The sequence below is a fragment of the Crassostrea angulata genome, chromosome 7 (genome assembly GCF_025612915.1).
Source record: "Crassostrea angulata isolate pt1a10 chromosome 7, ASM2561291v2, whole genome shotgun sequence".
NCBI classification, from domain to species: domain Eukaryota; kingdom Metazoa; phylum Mollusca; class Bivalvia; order Ostreida; family Ostreidae; genus Magallana; species Magallana angulata.
In genome coordinates this window covers 19,527,931-19,548,301 of record NC_069117.1, presented here as the reverse complement: position 1 = coordinate 19,548,301, position 20,371 = coordinate 19,527,931, and the positions used below count along the sequence as shown (strand labels likewise).

General features: G+C 33.3%; 2 protein-coding genes across 2 annotated transcripts; one reads left to right on the top strand and one right to left on the bottom strand.

Moving 5' to 3' along the window:
• The first annotated feature begins 2,009 nt into the window (after window positions 1-2,009).
• On the top strand, window positions 2,010-6,737 carry LOC128192404 (TRMT1-like protein). The gene is made up of 8 exons (XM_052865044.1): window positions 2,010-2,142; window positions 3,072-3,154; window positions 3,347-3,587; window positions 3,969-4,181; window positions 4,751-4,941; window positions 5,346-5,424; window positions 5,681-5,968; window positions 6,507-6,737. The coding sequence occupies exons 1-8, from the start codon at window positions 2,024-2,026 to the stop codon at window positions 6,652-6,654; spliced, it is 1,362 nt and encodes a 453-aa protein (XP_052721004.1). The 5' UTR covers window positions 2,010-2,023; the 3' UTR covers window positions 6,655-6,737.
• Window positions 6,738-7,724: 987 nt separating this feature from the next.
• Window positions 7,725-19,606, bottom strand: LOC128192941 (uncharacterized). The gene is made up of 8 exons (XM_052866043.1): window positions 19,444-19,606; window positions 17,559-17,693; window positions 16,353-16,819; window positions 14,730-14,856; window positions 13,909-14,031; window positions 11,854-11,955; window positions 11,419-11,628; window positions 7,725-9,604 (listed from the first exon to the last, which is right to left on the bottom strand). The coding sequence occupies exons 1-8, from the start codon at window positions 19,535-19,537 to the stop codon at window positions 8,454-8,456; spliced, it is 2,409 nt and encodes an 802-aa protein (XP_052722003.1). The 5' UTR covers window positions 19,538-19,606; the 3' UTR covers window positions 7,725-8,453.
• Between the last annotated feature and the right edge of the window lie 765 nt (window positions 19,607-20,371).

The window sequence follows — 20,371 nt, the reverse complement described above, 5'->3', positions numbered from 1 at the left end:
CAGCTCAGGTGAGCTAAAAAAAGAAAAAAAATACAACAGATGGAATCGAACCAGGATACAAAAAAGTTAGATATGCGATAAGTGACAGCGATGGAACCAATTGAGCTATTCAAACCTAACTATGTGAATCTATGGAATTAAGCAGTTGGCAGCTGACAGTTGGCTGTCGTATAAGGAATTTCATATGAACCATTATAATACACTGTACAAATAAGTTTTTAATTTTTCGGTATTTCTTTTCCTTTTGCGAATTTCTACCTCGGGGCAGGGATGCCTCTAAACAAATTCCTATTTTAATTTATTCCTTTGACCAAACCTATCAAAATATCTTAGTTTTTTATGGGCGTGTATCCCTGCCCTGGTGGATCGATAGACCAAAATCCATGCAGAAATACACCGTTCTTAGTACTGCAAAAATGATGTTTTATCCAACTTTAAAGGTTAAAGGAGCATGGTCACGATTTTGGTCAAAAATTATTTTTTCGATTTTAATGTTTACAACGCTTCAGTAAGGCATTTTAAATAGGCAACCAAAATGTGAGTGTCATTTGATGAGTAATAAGCGAGTTACAGAGCTTACAATCTTCGCTATGTAAACAAAACGTTTTTTTAAATTTTGAATGTTGAAGTGAAAATTCCAGCTTTAGACCTAAAATGAATGTTTTAATCGTTAGGAACTGTTAATTTATGCTTAAAATGAATAATAAGATGGACAGACCAGCTTTAAAAAGATTTTTTACTGGTATATTGAACCTATGTAAACAAAAACAGGACACGAGCCTTGTTGACATGAGGAAGAATTGTGAGCCCTGTATCTTGCTTAAAACTCAACGACTGGCACCCAAATTTCATTCGATCATTAGAAATGCATTCCTAAAGCATTGCAAATAATAATCAAAGTACTGAAGTACTGACGGGAGTTGATTTTATTGATTATTATTCATATTAAAATCAACGATATGTTTCTTTGCTTGGCAAGTAGTTTATAATATGTATTTGAATTACGCACATTTTTATATAATATGAATTCTCGGACTTTTCCGACAAGAATTTTGAGAAAAACCCCGTATGAATCGTGTTGTGTAATGATTAAAGATAGAATTGATTCCATCAACCTATGTATAAGTAATCGAAATATTCAAAAAATTGTATGGATCCAACCAATAATGATCTATAGTCTCGTTCAACCAGATGCTCGACTGTCTCTGTTAATCTCCAACAAACAAGACAATGTGTACAGCAGGTCACGTGATAGCTTGATGACGCGACCTCTAAATATAGAATGACTCTCTGCTTGTCGGAGATTTACGGAGACAGCCGATGGTTGAAGGAGACTTTATTGAACTCTGGCGTATGAATACATACGACTGCAAAAAATATCTAAATTGTTCCTACTATTTAACATCTGACTATTTTCAAGGCATTCATAAATAAGTTTCTTAAAAACCAATGCTTCAAGATACATTACATCGAATTTATCGATTATTTCCAAGAACTAAATCTTGTCAGTGGTGATGATTTGTGCTTAGGTCCAAACACTGTTTCACTTTCGGTTTGCCAGAGTAACTGCATAGGAGAGTTGATTAAAATCAACTCCCAAAAATAAACAGAAAGTCTGGATTTCAGGAGTGTAAAACTACAATCAGCACTGAAAACATGAAAACAACCATTTACGATTGCAAAAAAATAGTGTATGTGATAAATATAATTTCAGGAGTGTGAAACTATGATTAACAACTCTTAACCATACTTAACGAATGCAAATTAATTATGGTTTATATACATATCAGCATTTTGACAGTTTTACAGAAAACTTTAGTTAACGAATTTACTATATAGTTTGCGGTTCGTAAACTATAGTTAATAGTCGATAAACCTAATTTATGAACGAAACTATGATTAGCTCATTTTTGTGAATTTGGGGTGTTCTAAGCTATAGGAGCGACGGACCGAAGTGTCGTTGGACTGAGACGTCTGTCTACCGTTTTCTACTTTGTAGAACTCTTTTGAATCGGAGACCGAAATGGAAAATTCATCAAACGGTGCGCAGTTTGATGGAAAAGACATTGCATATGAAGAAAAGCAAAACACAATTCAAAATCAGTCAACAAAAGTGTATTCTAGCAAATTTAAAGTGATTCAGTAAGGCGCTTTTCTTTATTTTGACTGGAGTATTAAGGTTTATGTGTATGACAGAGTAAATTCGAAACTATAAAGTTTTAAATGTTTAAAACTTTTTATAAATCTGTACACTTAGGAAGTGTTATTACGGTGTTAATTAACTTATTTATTAATACTCTTTCAATGTAAGTATTGTCAAAAAGAAAAAAATATCGATTCCATTTATGTTGGCAGTTTTACTGAGCACAATTAAGCATATTAAAGATATATGTAATCAACAATGAAGATAAAATCAACAATGCACATGATGCAATGTTAAAAGGTTCACAAGGTTATAAACTTGAATGTTAACGCCATCAAATCTTGTGGCTTTTTTCCAGAAGATTTGAGCATGAAACAACCAAGTTCATATCTTGTTGAACTCTTTAATATTGCACATGTTGCATTTATTACTTTACTTTTATTATTACCATGATCGAAAAAGGCAAATCGTTACATGGATCAGTTAAAGCCAGTCACCACTTTCAAATGTTGCACCTTCTGCACAGGGTATTGCACATTTCTTAATGAAAATAATGTCACAAGACAAAATTGATACATAGTAAAAAGTTCAAATACACATGAGTTTATCATATATAATATTTTTATTCTAAAAAAAATTGCATAAACATTATTTTTTGTGAAATGAATCCTTAGAACAATGTTCAGAAGTATTTATTATTTCGCTGCTACTTCAAAAATATTCTCCACGTCAGAGTCAACATCTTAGGATGACGTCAGTTTTGACAAAAATAAACAAACATTGTTAATTTTATATTGCTGCATCAATACCAAACTAAGAAGAAATCTACAGCTTTAGGAGGGTATATAACTATATATATGGAATATTAATGAGTGTGCACCAAAGCATGCAAATTATAGTGCATGTTAATCAATTTTCTTTGTTTCAGAGAAATCCTTCTTCACATTCTTCAAGAAGAATCAAAATTATCTTCTAAGTATCTTTTTTGTGTGGATTTACAGAACAAAGGAGGTAATTGAATTTTCCAAAATAATTCTGTTTTTTGTTTTATACTCTTTCATAGAAATGATATCATTTGAAGAAACAGCTAGTACAAAGTATTGAACAATCTTGGTAAATTTGAAAATGTTGACAGTGTTGTATGTTGGTAAATAAGTGTAGCATTCTTAATATGTTGTTGGGTTTTTTTTAAATCTTAAATAGGTGTTGCAGGATTGCAGTGGAAAAGACACTATCAATCTAAACTCAATGTTCTCATTGCACAGAACAAAGCAATAAGTGACATCCAAAAGAACTGTGATGACTCAGATGTCATTTGTTCTGAATTCCATCTTTCATTTGAAAGGCAGCCAGGAGATGTTCAGCTTGAGCAGAAAGACAAAGAGATTCATGCATGTCAGTGCCCTACAAATGTACTCTTACACTTGGAGGCCTTTGATTTTGTGTATGATTTTATATTTCCTAAATTAATTATTTTTAGCACGAAACTTTGGAATCATTTTATATATAGGGGGGGGGGGGGGGGTTCCTGGATTGTCTATCTTTAAAGCCTAGTAAGTTGGAATGTAATTTCATGAATTTGCATTTATGTAAAATGAACAAAGACTGTTTCCTTATTCATTGGGGATGGCTTTTTTTGTATAGAATGATAAATGATAGAAGAAAAATAATATACATTTCCTTCTGGAGAGCGACACATCTATCTCTTGATCAGATTGACAACCCCCATCTACTCCACTTTCTATTTTAGTCCTCTTTAAACATAAGTCATTATAAGAGGTTTGATTTAAACTAGACTGTATTTGGATATTTTTAATTTTTGTAGATTTCTTCAACCCGAAGGTCATTTAGCAAACTACTTTGATTCGGTGTTTAGTAATCTCCGCAATAATGGTTTGTTGTGCTTGACTTCCTCGGACATATCAGTGCAGTTCACACGGACAGCTAATGTGATCAGGCGTTACTGCCATGCACAAGTGACCAAAACAGACTACATGAGGGAGATGGCTGTACGGGTTATAATTGGGTGTGCCGTGAGGTTTGTCTCCCCCCCTTTTTGTCCTTATATATCTTCAAAATTTTAACCATGTACATGTAAATCAGCAGTTTAAATGAGAGGAATATTGGAAATTAACTTTAAATGAGCCTTCTGAGATGATTTTTAAATAAAATGATCGGACATAGACAATATGTAATACATGTACATGCAAATAATACAAACAGTATTTTTGTCTTTGCATCAAAAGGGGAAAACTGAAGTCCTCTTAAAAGAAAAACATTTCTTAAGAAATAGCGTGAACAGTTATTTACATGTACCAGCATAAAGCATCATTCACATAGCATATTGTAAATTCCTTATTTTACGCGAGTACTTAATTCCGCGATTCGGCTGTTTTGTATCAAATCACGAGATTGTAAAATTGTGATCACCAATTTTTTTTCCTATAATTTCCTATACTTCAAAACTGTCTGAAAAAATTAAAGCAAGACTTTAAAAGCTGCGAGGGTTGCTGCTCAGGATTTTACACGGAAATCAATTTGTCGCGTTTAATACGGAATTTACAGTACTTAAACCAGTATTAATGTCTGTATGGGTTTTCTTACCAGATCAGCTTCTAAATGTAACAAAGGACTGGAGATTCTGATGACAGCCTGTGTGGAGGACAATTTCCTTATAGTAATGAGAGTACATCGGGGACCACAGCACGCTGACCACTGTCTCGATCAAGTCAAACCTCAGCTGTACTGTCAGATCTGTGAAGAGCAGTGTTTTTTACCAGGTGGTCTGACACCAATAGGTAAGAATATACTTTGTGCAAAGGTATATAGATGTCATGAGAATAAATTCAGAAGGTAAAAAGTTCTTTGGTACAAAAGGTACCTCTTGATTTTGTAAACTAAACTTGGCTCAAATTTGACAATTTTTTACAATGGGCATCTTTCTACATCTTGAATATTATTTCTGGAATTCTTATTGGATGAATAGAGTGTAATGCTGTAATTGAGTCAACTTTCCAAATCTTATTCATTGAGGTTACAGTCAACCAAGAATTTTATAAAATTTCAACTGGCATTATTACATGTCTATGTCAAATAAACTGAAACTTGTATGTGACATTATTATCCAGTTAATATACAAATACCTCTTTTGTGGATGCATGGATTCATCATGCTCAATTTTCTCGTCCTCTGTTTATTATAGAAAATCCCTATGCATTGCTGGCTTGTACCTGTCACGAAAAAACTCCAGGGAGGACAGCTATTGTACTAGGACCAATGTGGTAAGTATTTACGAATGATTCAGTGTCTGATAATGTTATTTTACAAATTGCAACATGTAAAATTGTGCTGCGTAATTGAAATTGAATTTACAGAAATATTTTCTGTTTTCATATCAAAAATTAAAAAAAGAACTGTTTAAAAATGAATGAAAGGTAGGGAAAAAATATATCTTTTAGTATACACAGAACATTCCTCAATGAATTGAATTTATAATATAAAAAAAAACCCAAACCTTACCTGAAAATATTTTGTTAGGTCAGGGAGTATATTCAACACCACCTTCATATCAAACTTATTAAAGCCACATGAAGATCTTCCAGAACACAGTAGTCAGTTTAAGAAAGTTCTGCAGAGTATTCAGGAGGAGGCCGTGTGTTCCCACTTGGATGTTCCAGAGACAAATGGAGACCATTACCAGAGAGACCTAGGGGAACCAGAGGCAAAAAGACCAAAAATTGAACATTTTCAACACCCAACCACCACCCACCCTCCATTTTATATCAACCTTCACAAAATGAAATTCAAAGATGTTATCATCCCAAAGTAAATATACTTGCATATAAGATACTTATTATTTCTGGGCACATTTATATTTAAATTTTTGGATAAATCATGAATTACCTCAGTTTACCCAGGTACCACATGATGTCATTGTTTGCTTGTTAAAGTATGTTACTTCATGATATAATTATGGATAGCAAATTGTTTGATATGACTCGAGTACATGTATTTCATCACCTGTTGCAATTAAACCAGTTTGTCAGAATTTACACTTTCAAAATGATAATATCTGACCCATTTTTTCTTGATCTTTCATAATCTAATGAATCTTTTGTTTATTGACCCATTTTTTCTATCATTTGTTTTTCTCTTTCTAGATATTTTATGCAGTTGTAGTATAATCAGGTGACCATTGACGCCCTTTGGTCTTTTGTAATTTAGAGAGCCACTCTCTTTTTAATTCACCTTAAACGAAATTGTTGACTGTTTATATTTCATAAGCATTTCAATAGTTCTTATTACAATATATGACTACAATAGTTTGTCACAAGTATTGTAAAATTTATTCATTTCTTTGTAGAATGCGAAAAGTTTTAAGTTTTCTGAGATCTGAAGGTTATCGAGCAAGCCGGACTCATTTCGACTCAAACAGTGTGAGGACCAATGCAAATAGGACTCAGTTTCATGATGTATTATTAAAATTTTGCAAAAAAAGCAGGAAAGAATAAAAATTTAACTTTAATTTTTTTTTTAATATTTATTGATTATTTTCACTGCTGAATTACCTTAGATTAAAGTATGCAATCTTCAACACCATTTCTTTGTTCTGATTTGAACTTTACATCTGCATGTACACAGCATACCAGTATTTACTTTAAATACTGTCACTTAATAGTCACTTTTTAGTATTTACATATTTTATTTTCTTTCAATAAAATTAATCATATGATATAATTAAAGGATCTCCCATAATTATTAAGGCACTGCTCTGTGAGCATTGCATAATTGTCCATCTGTCCCACATCACAAATCTGGAGAAGATTTTGTGTCCAATTAACCCAATCTTGCTCATACTTGACCCAGAAAGTGTAAAAGGTGTGCAGTGACATTGAACCAACTTCTGGGTCAAAGGTTAATGTCATAGCAGACCTATGTTTAAAATCCTTGTCGGGACCATATATTTTTTTTCTCTTTCACCCAATCTGTTTTATACTTCACCCGCAGAGAACCTTTGGATAAAGGGTGAGCAGTGACTGAATGGGTCATATATCAGAACTCCAAGAAAAATCCTTGTCAAAACCACACTTTCTTTACCCTTGGTCCTTTCTTGCTCATTCCTCTCATTGTGCCTGTGGGTAAAGGGTGTGAAATGACCTTGAACCAAGTTTTTAGGTCAATGGCTCATGCCATACCAGATATCTTTTATATATAGTTTTGGACCATAAAATTAAGCCATCTCTCTTTGGCCTATGACCCAATCTTGCTCTGACTTTTCCACAAAACTGCCTATAAGGGTAAGGGGTGTACAGTGACCTTGATTCAGTTTCTATGTGGAAAGATCAAGGTCATAGCAGACCCAAGTAAAAAAATCTTGTCTAGACCCAATGTTTTTCTATTTGTTCTATCTGCCTGATACTACACCAATATGATTTAGGATGTGTAAAGGCACAGACCTATATTTCTAAGTCATGTTAATCCAAGCAAAGCCCTCTGAATTTTTTTTTATTTTATATCTTCTTTTTTTTTGTCCCTCACAAATGGTCACCATCTCAGTGAAGTAAAATTATGAATAATCACAAAATATATAATGGTTTATTCTTTGTATCACATTTTTTAACATACAAATGCCACTAATTAAAGTCAACAATAAAATATCACAAAAATAGTATGAAAACAAAACACATCTTAGTTATTCAAGACAGAAGTGATAGAATTTAACCGATCAAATGAAATAATGAACTAAACTTATGACATTTAATTTTTGCCAATTCTTTTTAACAATCGCAAGAGTGTAACTTATGTTGAAATAAATTAATTATAGTACACGAACATGTACAACAATCATAGCTAGGTTGCTCCATATCATATAGGAAAAGGAATGAGATTATTGAACCATCATACTCTAGGACCCCCATTACACATGTTGAACATGTACATTTATCTCAAGGGATATATCAGGTTCTAATAAAAGAGAATTAAATTGTATTTACAGTATAAATACATCAAGTAAATCTGAGTTTTTTTCATCTTAAATCCTGCATAGATATGCAATTAAAACCAGAAGCATAAGAATATTACTATAGACTAAAAATAGAAGAAATCTGAAGATCGCAAAACACAATAACATACCAGGTACACTTTAATTTTGATCACAGCCAAGAAGATTGCTCAAAATGATGCCGGATTTCATTTGCTAGCCCCAACCTTGTTTTCCACAGAAGTCAACAGTCGGAGTACATGTTCCACTTATCACTCGGTTGCAGCCACATGAATTGCCAAGTTTTGTGATATGAATCGTTTATTTGAATTACCAGACCTTTTTTTCTCTTTCAGACATTTCATTTTTGTCTTGATTTTTAACAGTCGAATTTGGAGCAGTCTCAGAGGACAAAATGGCATGGGTAGTTTCAGCATTATTACAAGTTGTGCCAGCTTTTGACTCTTTATTGTTGGAACATTTTTCCTGATCTTGAGATTTTTCATCTTCAGTTTGGTGTCCAATGGCAGGTGGTGTTTGAGGCTGTGCAGCATTTGTTGTAGACTTCTCTTCATCCCCACTATTGATGTCTTGGGTTGGATCAAAGTTGTTTGTGATTGGATGGGTTTTGTTTCCACCTGATGCAAGAATAGCCATGTTTTCACTGTTTCGGGAGTTCTGTTCTGAGCATGCATTGGGAGAGAGAGTAACAGCATCTTTGGAATCAAGTGGTTCTGTATTTATGGGCTCATTGTTTTGAGGGAAGTTAAATACTTTTTCCTCTGAAGGAGTATCAATGCACTTCTTTTTCTCAGAATGAGAAATGAATTCTCTATAATGAAATATCTCCCGATATAAATCCGTATTTTTAATTTGCATATCTTTCTTAATTGCATCTATATTAGATCCTTGCTGTATTAGCTTTTCAGTTGGAACTCTTTCTCTTTCTTCATCAGTAAAGTTATCGAAATAGTAGAAATCTGGAAACCCTCTAAGAAGAACTGTCACTACTCTCGCCTCTCCTCCTGGTGGAACTATAAAACCAGGGCATCCTGATGCGCCGTGTCGAAACATGCATTGAAAATGTAACCGGGTTTCATCCCCAATACCTGTGTATCCAAATCCATGCTTAAGAACAAATTCTTCCTCACACCATTCATAAAGCTCTTTGATGCGATGACTCAAAGGATCCCAATACTTCAATACATGGTCTAGGGATTTTTTCCCTGCTCCTGTATGTCCGATGAGATATATCGAATATTTTTCATGAATTTGACGAGTAAAATTAACAAAATTTTCCAGTGGTTTTGGGAAAGTTGTTCCATACAGATTTTCCTTTATCTGCAGGACAGCAATATCCAACTTTTCATTGTGGTAAAGAACATCAGGTTTTAATGGAAACCTTAAGAGGTGATCTGGTTGAAAATCTTTTTCATAATTAAAATCCACAAAAACTGCATGATCTCCTAGTTCTCCTACAGCTATACAAAAAAAGAAAAAGAAAAAACACATAAGTTTATAATGAATATCAAAAAGGAAACAGCTGCCATTGTTTTCCACCTATGGCATGACCAGGTAATATCACACCAACTAGTATATAAGGTTAGTCTGTGTATAAAAAGACAATGCATTTAAGTAGAGATTCTATGAAACTATATACCGTACTGTATACAGCGAAATCTTCACCTCTGTTTTATTTGCCCCTTTCACCCTCGTCAGAGAGCGAATTTTAGACTGGACGATTTCCAATGTCTCAGATTATCTTTCTTCAAACACAACTGTGCCTGGGTGAATTCAAGATGGGGCAAAACTGTTGCAACCCTGTATATAGTACATGTATTTCAACAGGATGACGATTAACTATCTGCTTCTACTTTGTCTAAATTGTTGTGCTTAAAAAGTTGCCCTGTGCTCTCAGAAATTATGAGGAACATTTGTTTTAAGGACGACACACTAATTCACTTTGGGCATGCATATATAATGCACACCTAAAAAGAGTGATTGTTACAAACGTTGAATTATCAATATTACGTCAGTTACTAAAACTCAATGAAAAATTGCTTATGACGCAATATACTGGCACTGTACCAGTAACCAGCTAAAATTTAACGTTTTCATATTTCCTTATTTCTTGATATTTTGGATAAAACTTGACATAATTTTAATGGTGAGCTTCTTATAAATCCATCTCTTGAATTATATCATTATTTGGAACCCAAAACATCTTGTTTTTGTGCTTTTTAGCACACCCCAAATTTGCCGAGTTTTTGCGATTTATTGTACCAGTTATTGGCTTCGTGGTGATAACATTGGTGTGTCGTGAACTTATCATTGGGGTATTTCAAAGTTCATTGGGGTATCATTGGGATATCATGCGGGTATCATTGGACATCACTGGGGTTCATAAGGTATCCTTGGGGTTCATTGGGGGTATCACTGGGGTAAAAAGACACACCAATCACTACAAACTTTACATGGTGCATGTATTGGCTGATCCTGCTCTAATCTACATAATGAAACATGCTTTTTGGCATTATTTACATGCACAAATTTCTTTACACAGTCTTGTCAACAGTTTTGTACTGAGTTTTATATTAGCTCAAGTTATTTATATTATTGACCTAATAAATAAGTTAAAGGAGTTTCTGTCGGCTAGTAAACAAATAATTTACATCTAGGTCCGCATTTTTTGATAATCCTAGCACTGAAAATAGTTCAACCATCTCTGTGCTTAAGTTTTGAAGGTTTTTTCATAAAAAATGTGTAACACACCCCTATAGTTGTTTGGTTTTATAAATCAACCTCGTAATGATGTACATAAACCTTTTTCTTAGAGTACTATTTTATGAAAATTGAAGGAAATTAACGACACATCGCACTTTGCAATGCTCCCTCGTAAAAACGGAGTCAATGAAATAGTAATTTTTTGAATAATATTTCTTAACAAATCATTGTATAAGTATCACTTTTCCGTTTGTATAGAAAATCTATTGTAGAAACTTTTTTAAACATTTTTCTCTTACAAGAACTTTTTTTCCCATTATGTTCAATTGAAAAAGAGATGTAATACAAACAACTTTTGAAATGGTCCCTACAAATAATCTAGTTCTATTTTAATGTTTTTTTGGGGGTTATTGATTTTCGTATATCATAATCACTAGCTCTAACTCATAAAGTTTCTGTGAAAATCACTATCATAGAAATCAATTTTTAGAATTGTCGTCCCTAAGAAACTTTATTTTGTTTATGCCAGTACATGTACAAGTAATTTTCTGTTACATGTAGTTATACATACCTGTTATTGCTCTAACAACATGCCATGCTGTTATTATTTTGTCTACTCCCACTCTGAATGCAGTGCCAGTCTGCTGATACCCATAGATCATTCCAACAGCAGATTTTAAACCCATAAGCTTTTCTAAGTCCTCAACAGGTATTGGCTGTTTTTTCTCTTCAACAGGTTTCGAAGATACTGGTACATTTACAGGTTTTTCTGGGACTTTTTCTGCAATCAAATAAAAAAATAATTCCCTAGCTCAATCAAAGCAAATGTTACTAAATCCATATTGGGCTAATATGGTCTCTTGTGTTTTGTTTTATTATGGCAGATTTGTGAATTCTTTATGAACATATTCGCTAGCTGTTGCTGTGGTTCTTGCTTTTCTATAGCTCCAGTAGTCAGTACTGTTTACAGAATTTTTCACTACACATTACCAGTAGATTTATTTACCTGGTTGTATTGTTCTCTCATCCAGTATCATAACAGTTCCAATTCCTAAATTATCGACACGTTTTGCATTCACTCCACCTTTCCTGGATTTCTTTTTATTGTCTAAAAAAAATTAGTACCGGTAATTTAATCCTAGTAGGTATGTAAACACATAAAAATCTGTTTACCAGCACTACAATATTTTTTTCAGTAGTCAAAATGAAGAAAGGAACATATCAATAGTTGTAATTAATTTAGCTGGAAAGAGAAATTAGATGAGTGTTCTACGCATGAGCTACTAAATTAGTAGCTTATGCGTAGAACACTCATCTAATTTCCCAGTATTTCCCGGGAAATACCAGTAATTCCCGGGAATAACCAGTATTTCCCACCGTCCTGGGAAATATGAGTATTTCCCGCTTTTTTGCCAACCCTGCTACTAATGCCTGTGTTCTAAAGGTGGTATGGGACACCTCCATACTGTGACATACTTCCTAATGAAATGAACAATAAAATCTAGAACGGTCAGAATTTTATATACCGGTACTGCTAATTTGTATATCCAGGGGGGGGGGGGGGGGGGGTTTTCGCGTGTCACAAAAATATGAAAAAGGTGTAGCATTTTAATATGCGTCAGTCATTTTTTGCAATTTCAAGAGTTTTTAAAAGAAAATGATACCAGATATAATATCTGCGTATTCTATTTTTTTCCCTGCGATTTAAAAGAGATCGCAGAAAAGCAAAAACATCGCGAAAATTACCTGATATACGGTATTTCTCCCCAAAATTGTTATCTTACAGCTTGTGTAGCACAATAGGTTAGAGTGTTACTTACTAATCTGTAAGTCATGGTGCCTTTTAAAGTTTTTTCTTTTTAAATTTTTTTTTATTAACAATCAAATATTGTAAACTTTGAAAATTCTAAAATGGTGAAAGTATTTTGATAATAATTAATGTACTTTTAAATCTATCTACAGCAATATCAACAGGTGTTCCATACCACCTTATGTTCATGTTTCAGAACTTACAAATTTCAAAGAGTATATGCATTAGGTACATGTATACTTAAAACCAAAAGGTTTTCATACTTCATTTTCGATTACAATGATAACAGGTTTTTTCCACTTAGCGCTCATTTTAAAATACATGCAGTGACAATTTTCCAACTTTGTGAGAGTCAGAATTCGAGAATAAGTCGCTTGATAGAATTCACTATCAAAGTATCAACATCTTTCTGGGTTGACCCCTGCACCCTATGCAGGTTTTTAACTTTGAACCAAATAGGGAACTATGCAGTCTTTAAAAGGCTGTAACTCATGAAAAGTTTCAAATTGTTTTGACTGACCCTTGTCCAATCTGATTATTGTAGGCGGAGTCATTGCTCATGACTTAAATAAAAGAGTTTACGGAGTAAATGACTATATGTGTGACCATGACCTACCTCGTTCGGAAAATCAATAAACAATGTTTTTCAGTGAACGACCATATAGGACCTTTGCTTGGCTGACATATAATGGCACATGTATGGAGCAGTAAATATGCAATCAGTCAAAAAATGTTTTCATTTTAACAATGTTTTTGGCTTTTTGCAATTTTGACGTGAGACTTGGTAGGGGAATAAAGTATTTATGTGATTGAAAACTAAACAATCCTCCTTTTATAGTCAAGTAGAACAAATGGAACATTGGTATTTTGTTGAGAAAACATTATTTACTAAATGCAGTCTCTAAAATTGTTGTGTGCATAAACAGTAATTTGATGTCTGCAATGCAACAGAGTGAGCTATGTAGTTAAGTTGTTCTACATTAGTGTTTCGGTGGCATGCCCATGATGCTGGCAAAGGGATAGGCGTCTGAATTTTAGTTTTTAATACAGCTATATATATAACCAAGACTGTCACCAAGTTGGAATATTTACAGTATTTTGAAACAAGCTTTATAATGGATTATGATGATGACAGTGGAAAAGAGAAGTTAATAATAATCTTTATTTGCTAAAAATGTACAATTCTATTTATCTTTAAGATAGCAATTCCTTATGAGAGAATAACTGAATAACAATATTCATCAAGTATACCATTTGTTGAAGATTTTTTCTTGGTCTTGGCTTTGGGTTCCTTCCTTGGAACTATTTTGGTGCTTCTGTCAATTATTTTTCCTGTTCCAATTACCAGATTCCCAACATGTCCAAAACTTAAACCTTTCGAAAGGAAAAAACATACAAACATTGATGCAAGTAGTTCAATATATTTCAATTATTAATTTAAAATAGGAAAAGGACTATATATGGTATTGGCCTAAAATGGCCCCCTAAAAGGAATATCATTATTTTACTGAAATTCTTTGTTTTCTTTGTACAGATATATATGTAATGATTTTACTTAATGTTCATTTTGATTCAAGTGCCCACAATTTAGAAATACAGCATTGTAAAGACAACCTTTTCCCGCCATTTTTTGCATTTTAGCATAAAAAAGCTTGTTTTCAAGCAGTTTTTCTTTCAGTTAACATAGAGCACATGCTTGAACCAACAAAATACTTTAATCAGAGATGTATCTAGCTAAGGCTAATAAGTAATAAAATTTGTCCTGGTTCAAGCATGTGCTCTATATTTCCCATTTGTAAAAAGATGAAAAACATTTCAATTTTCCACTGATTTTGATTGAATTATAGAAATAGCATCACTTCTGACGTCATATACTGCAAGTGAGTGCAAATAATTCAAACAAATATGTGAAAAATATATTTTATGTCAACTCTTCTAAATTATAACATAACATTTTATTGTACCCGAAATGCTTTAAAAAATGGCGAATTATGGGGGCCAAATTTAACTCTTATCATATATAGTTCTTTAAGTCTGAAAATTGTCTACAATTTTCTTATTTAAAATCTCACCTCCTTTTACATAGTCATCATCGTCATCTGAACTCTCTGAGTCTGTTGTGCCATCAGACTCATCATTTTGGATTGGGATGCTCTTGATTTCTTCTTTCACAGATTTTGTTTTACCATTCTGTGGTTGCTTGATACAAACAAAATAATTCTTACATGAATAATGAATAAATTCCAACATCTCTATTCTAATTGGCAATGGTCAGTCTATGAATTTGGTTATGGTGGATGGATAGAAATATATATGGACAAATCAGAATTTACCAGTAAATTATTGTACAATTTGTAAAACGGGGGTGCTTGTTATGAAAAGTTGTGCCACATTCCAATCAATTTTTTTTATTTTCACATGGTATTTGGAAACATTTTAAAAGAGTACAACTGCTTTATAAACTAAATACAGTAAAACTTGTTTATTATGAAAACAAATATAGCGAATTCTCAGATATAGCAAAAATAATTTGAGTCCCCGATAAAATTCTTCACAAATCTTTAAAAAAATTTACGGTTATAACGAATTCGGATATAACTAATTTATGGATATAGCAAATTGATTTTGAGACCCATAGAGGTTAATGATAAAGAAATTTAACACTTTTATAACGATTTCATTACAGTTTAAAAAATAATTTAATATGATAGATTGAATGAATTTATTTTCATATACGTTAAATTTTTCGACTCACAATCCGATTATTTAAGGTATCAAAGTAATGTATTTTTATTCTAAGCTTCAATTAGCAAAAATTATAGTCTGGTGAAAGAAAACATGCAAAAATTATAGTCTGGTGAAAGAAAACATGTATATATAGGGAAGTCGTTATAGTTATTATTACTAATTCGTTATGCGGATATAACGAATTACGGATATAACAAAGTAAATCCATTGGTCCCTAGGACTTTGCTATAAACGAGTTTTACTGTAGTCAAAAGTTATGTCCTCTTTTTCCTAGCCACATTAGAAACACGCTCTCACATCAGAACCCCTGGCCAAGGAGTTGTATGATATTTTGCAGTCTTAATTGGTGCTAGAGACTTCCTTACTCATTCTAACAAAGGACTTAGTTTGCATCCTAGATGTCCAGGAGTGGAGAAGTTAATTAAGAACCATTGCATTTTCACTATTTTTTATTATAAAACAATATAATCAATATGACCCTCCCTATTTCAAGATCCCCTTATCACTGAGTCAAGAATTTTACAATTTTGGTAGAAGCTCCATTGATCATTTTTATCATGCACTCGCTTTGCCTCCTAGATACACCATAGAAAAGAAGGAGAATCCTTAACAATTCATGCACATTCACTACTGTAGATCGAGACAGATATTTTTATGAAGATAAAATTTAGTTGATTTGTGATTTAAATGATTCTGTGGGGATTAAATTTCATAGCTGGAAAAATAAACATGCATACAGGTACTTAACCATGTAAAGAGCAAATTTCACTTTTTGTGGTTCCCTTCTACTACAAATGCAAAATTACAAATTTGGTCAATTTGGCCAAATAAATTCAGAGAAATTCAAAGTGCTCAAAAGTTCATGACCAATGCTAGGGAAGCAATATACAATGACAGACAATATAGGATAACTTATGTCACCAAAAAAGCAACTAAGGCATTATTACCTTTGCATTTTCATCATTTTCACCATATTCTGCTGTCCATTCGATGTTTGCATCCAGTGAAAGACGTCTTTGTTCACTATTTAATGACGGTATGCAATCTACATCTAAAGATGAATCATTGTTCAAAGGAGGAATGGAGGAATGCCCCATCTCTTTGAGTTTTGTTTTGTTATGATCTGCATCTGGGCTGCTTATGACTGACTTGGGGGCAGTCTCATCTGGGCTGCTTATGACTGACTTGGGGGCAGTCTCATCTGGGCTGCTTATGACTGACTTGGGGGCAGTCTCATCTGGGCTGCTTATGACTGACTTGGGGGCAGTCTCATCTGGGCTGCTTATGACTGACTTGGGGGCAGTCTCATCTGGGCTGTTTATATGAGACTTGGGGGAAGTCTCATCTGGGCTGTTTATAAGAGACTTGGGAGAAGTCTTGTCAAAGTTATTGACTCTTATTGATTTTGCAAAATCTGAGTGAAAAAAAATTATCCATTGAAGAATCATGTAAATGTACGCATGGTCATAATATATGAAGAAAACTTTAATATTCTTTTCCCAAAACTCTGACTGAACAGTATTATAAGATTTGAAGTATTTACACATGCAATTAATATATATTTGAAGACACTAAAATTAATGTTTTATATTATATTAATAAATACCGTATATTCTCTTCAAGACATGATTTACATAATAATGTGCAAATACACAGGTAATATGTGTTCAAATTTTACATCACAATTTAAATCAGTATCAATACATTTCACTGAGTTTTTTCAAGTACCTGGTAACAGATATATATGTTATCTATATGATTAACATATCAGTAATATCTCAAATGGTAACAATGAATGCACAATCTAATGTCAAATGTTTCATTTCATTATGTGTTTTTAGGGTCTAATTCATTTATTTCAAACCATGTTGACAAAAAAGTGTAACAGTGAGCTAATTTCTTTTAAATAAAACGGTATCATACCTATGAGAATTGAGAATGAGTTTTTTAGCCCTTCTGTTGTGTACTACCTTAACACAAGAGCTATGGATGTTATATGATTACAACGTGTTTACATGTATATAAAACTGTTGATGACATATGTGAAAGAAATAATGAATATATTAAATTATATACTTGTAAATGACAGTATCAGCACTAAACACATACAAAATTTCAGCTAATGTATCCGTTTAAAAGATAATGGTACTTGCCATAAGGTTTAGGTTTAATACCACTTGATGCTTCAGAGCTTTTTTCCGTAGTTTGATGCACCTTTTTTGGGACATTCTCCTTACTAGATATTTTGAAATTTCTGTGTGGTTTGTTTTGATCTTTGGTCCCTTTTCCTAGAAATCAAGCAAGGTAAAACATTCAGTATTGTAAATATTGGTTTAAATGTGTGATCAAGCCCTGGGTGCATTCAAGATCATAGCTGCTACATTCAGGCTATACGCTGTTGAACAGTTAGCTAACCTAGCTGCCAAAAATACATAGCCTAAATTTTTAATGCTAAGCATCAATTTCATGATGTTTTTATTTTTAAAAAAACTGAACTTTATTTATTGTACAACAATTGATAAACAAGTTCTACAACTTATATTAATATCTCTCGTTAGCACAGATGTTAGTGTGAAGGGTCACTGAAGGCTTTCTTAGTTACTTCTTTGTAACAAAAATGATATCTATCTTGTTTACATCTTCGCTAGCCAGGGTTTCCGATACACTACACTTCTCATGAGAAGCGTAGTGTATCGGAAACCCTTGGCTAGCGAAGATGTCTTGTTTACCGAAATAATATTTTGTTCATCCTATAATTATAGTAATAATGAATTTTGACAATTACATTTCCACTTGAAATTAAGAAATCATGTTGATGTAATTAGTCTTTAGTTGAATATTTCTGACCTAATATCAGATATATAGTGGATAAACTAGGGGGCCTTTCAATAGACCTAGATATTTATGACCTAGCCACTAGGCTAGCTGCTACGGTAACGGGTGGTTTCGCTCCGATCACTTGTTCGCGCTGAGAGGTTTCGCGCCGAGTGGTTTCGCCCCTTTTCAATATATTATATAAATATTATTAACGATCAAGGAATACCTGTATTTATCGATTTCTAAGCAAACCCAAATAATTGCTAACGTTGTGTTTTATGGAATAATTTAAAATTAGTTGCACTATCAGAGTCATATTAAAAGCACTAGTGATAGTCTATTTAGTTCACTATGGGTGTTCTTGAGATACTCATCATTTAGTTCTCCAAATTAGATCGCAATCAAAGCTATTTATTTAACGGTTTTATTGATGATGGATTAATTGCCGACTAATTAAACTGCTCAGGCGATGTTCGAGCATGTGTATAAAATTATTGTCTAATTAAACTAAATTACTTTCTAAAACATTTCATTTACCACTTTTGTATAGATACCAATAATTTAAATTACATATTTAAAAACAAAAGCAACAAGCAGTGTTTATTAATACAATCTGGGCGAATCCACTCGGGGCGATCATGTATTCGGAGCGAAACCACTCAGCGCGAACAAGCGATCGGAGCGAAACCACCCGGATTCGCTGCTACAGTCTTGAACGCAGTCCTGTTATATATAAACTTTATGAAAATAGACTGGGTAATACACGTGTATAAATTAATACATTGATCAGTTAATGGATCATGCATCATCCGAGACACCCTCTGGACTCTCAAATTTAAATAAAGGGTCAAGAGTCAGAAAGCATTTTACACAAAACTTTTGTCAAGTGCAACTTCATACATAGATCTAAAATAATAGCTAAAACATCATTGGAATTTTTTTTTACTTTCGCTTAAGTAAGTTATAGGCCTACGTACATGTACATGTTCATGCATTAATGGTTTTTTAAATAAAAAACTTAGCCTATAATCCTGATAATATTGAAGCAAAAGATGATAAATACAGGCAGTTGTATGTTGTAAGTATTTAAATTTATCTAAAAAATAATTATTAATTACTTTAGCTATGCTAGAGTAGCCTTTCAACTGTTTAACCACTCCCAATAAAAACTCCAAATCTTCACGTTACACATAAAAAAGAACGAACATTTACAAGCCTAACCGTTTTCAATTATTCTGTCGTCTGTTTTAGGATGATATGGTTCTTCTTTGGGTCGCCTGCCACTACAATTTAGCTTTGAAGACCTTGCACCCATCTTTGGTGTACATGGGACATACCTGATCCAAAAATATCTTAACTTCTCTTTTAATAAAAGTCCGAGGGATTTCGAAAGGCCTTCAATCGGGAGGCCTCGGGAACCAAGCTAAAGCCCCTTTTGTGCTTGCACAGCCCTCTCGCGCTCAATTTGACAACATGGCGCCCTCTTGGAAGCACACATCGGAGGAAGAAAGAAAAAGTATTGTAAAGTTGCATTTGCAAGGTAAAAGTTATAGAGTAATCGAAAAGGAAACGGGCCGATGTTTACGCACTTGTTTAAATGTTGTCAAAGATTATGAGAAAAATCACGTCGTAAGAACACGAAGAAAACCTTCTGAGCGACCCAGGAAAATAACACAGACTGTTCTACAGTATATTGAATATCAGAAATGGAAGGAACCGTCTATAATTTGCAAAGAAATCCGTCAGAAATTGCTGGATGATCAGATATGTACCGTTAACAACGTGCCATCAGTAAAGTCAATATCCCGTGCATTGAAATACGAGCTTAATTTTTTTCTCGCAATAACGAAACCGTCATCCCAGCTGAATATTTACGACCAGGCGACAAACAGAGGGTAGTTACCTTTAAACTTATATAAAACACAGATACCTGTTCTATTGACGGAAAAGCCAGAACTCGTTCGGTTCATGCACATAAAAGTTAACAATATGATATTGAATTCATGTCATATGTGAACGTGTGTTGTGGTTTCTTTGGATTCAGGAATAAACCTTTTCAGCGTATTAAATGTCGCCTCAAATGCATGAAAAATATTTGAAATTTTTGATTAAAACCTTTGCAGAAAAAATGAAATTGGGAACCCTGTGT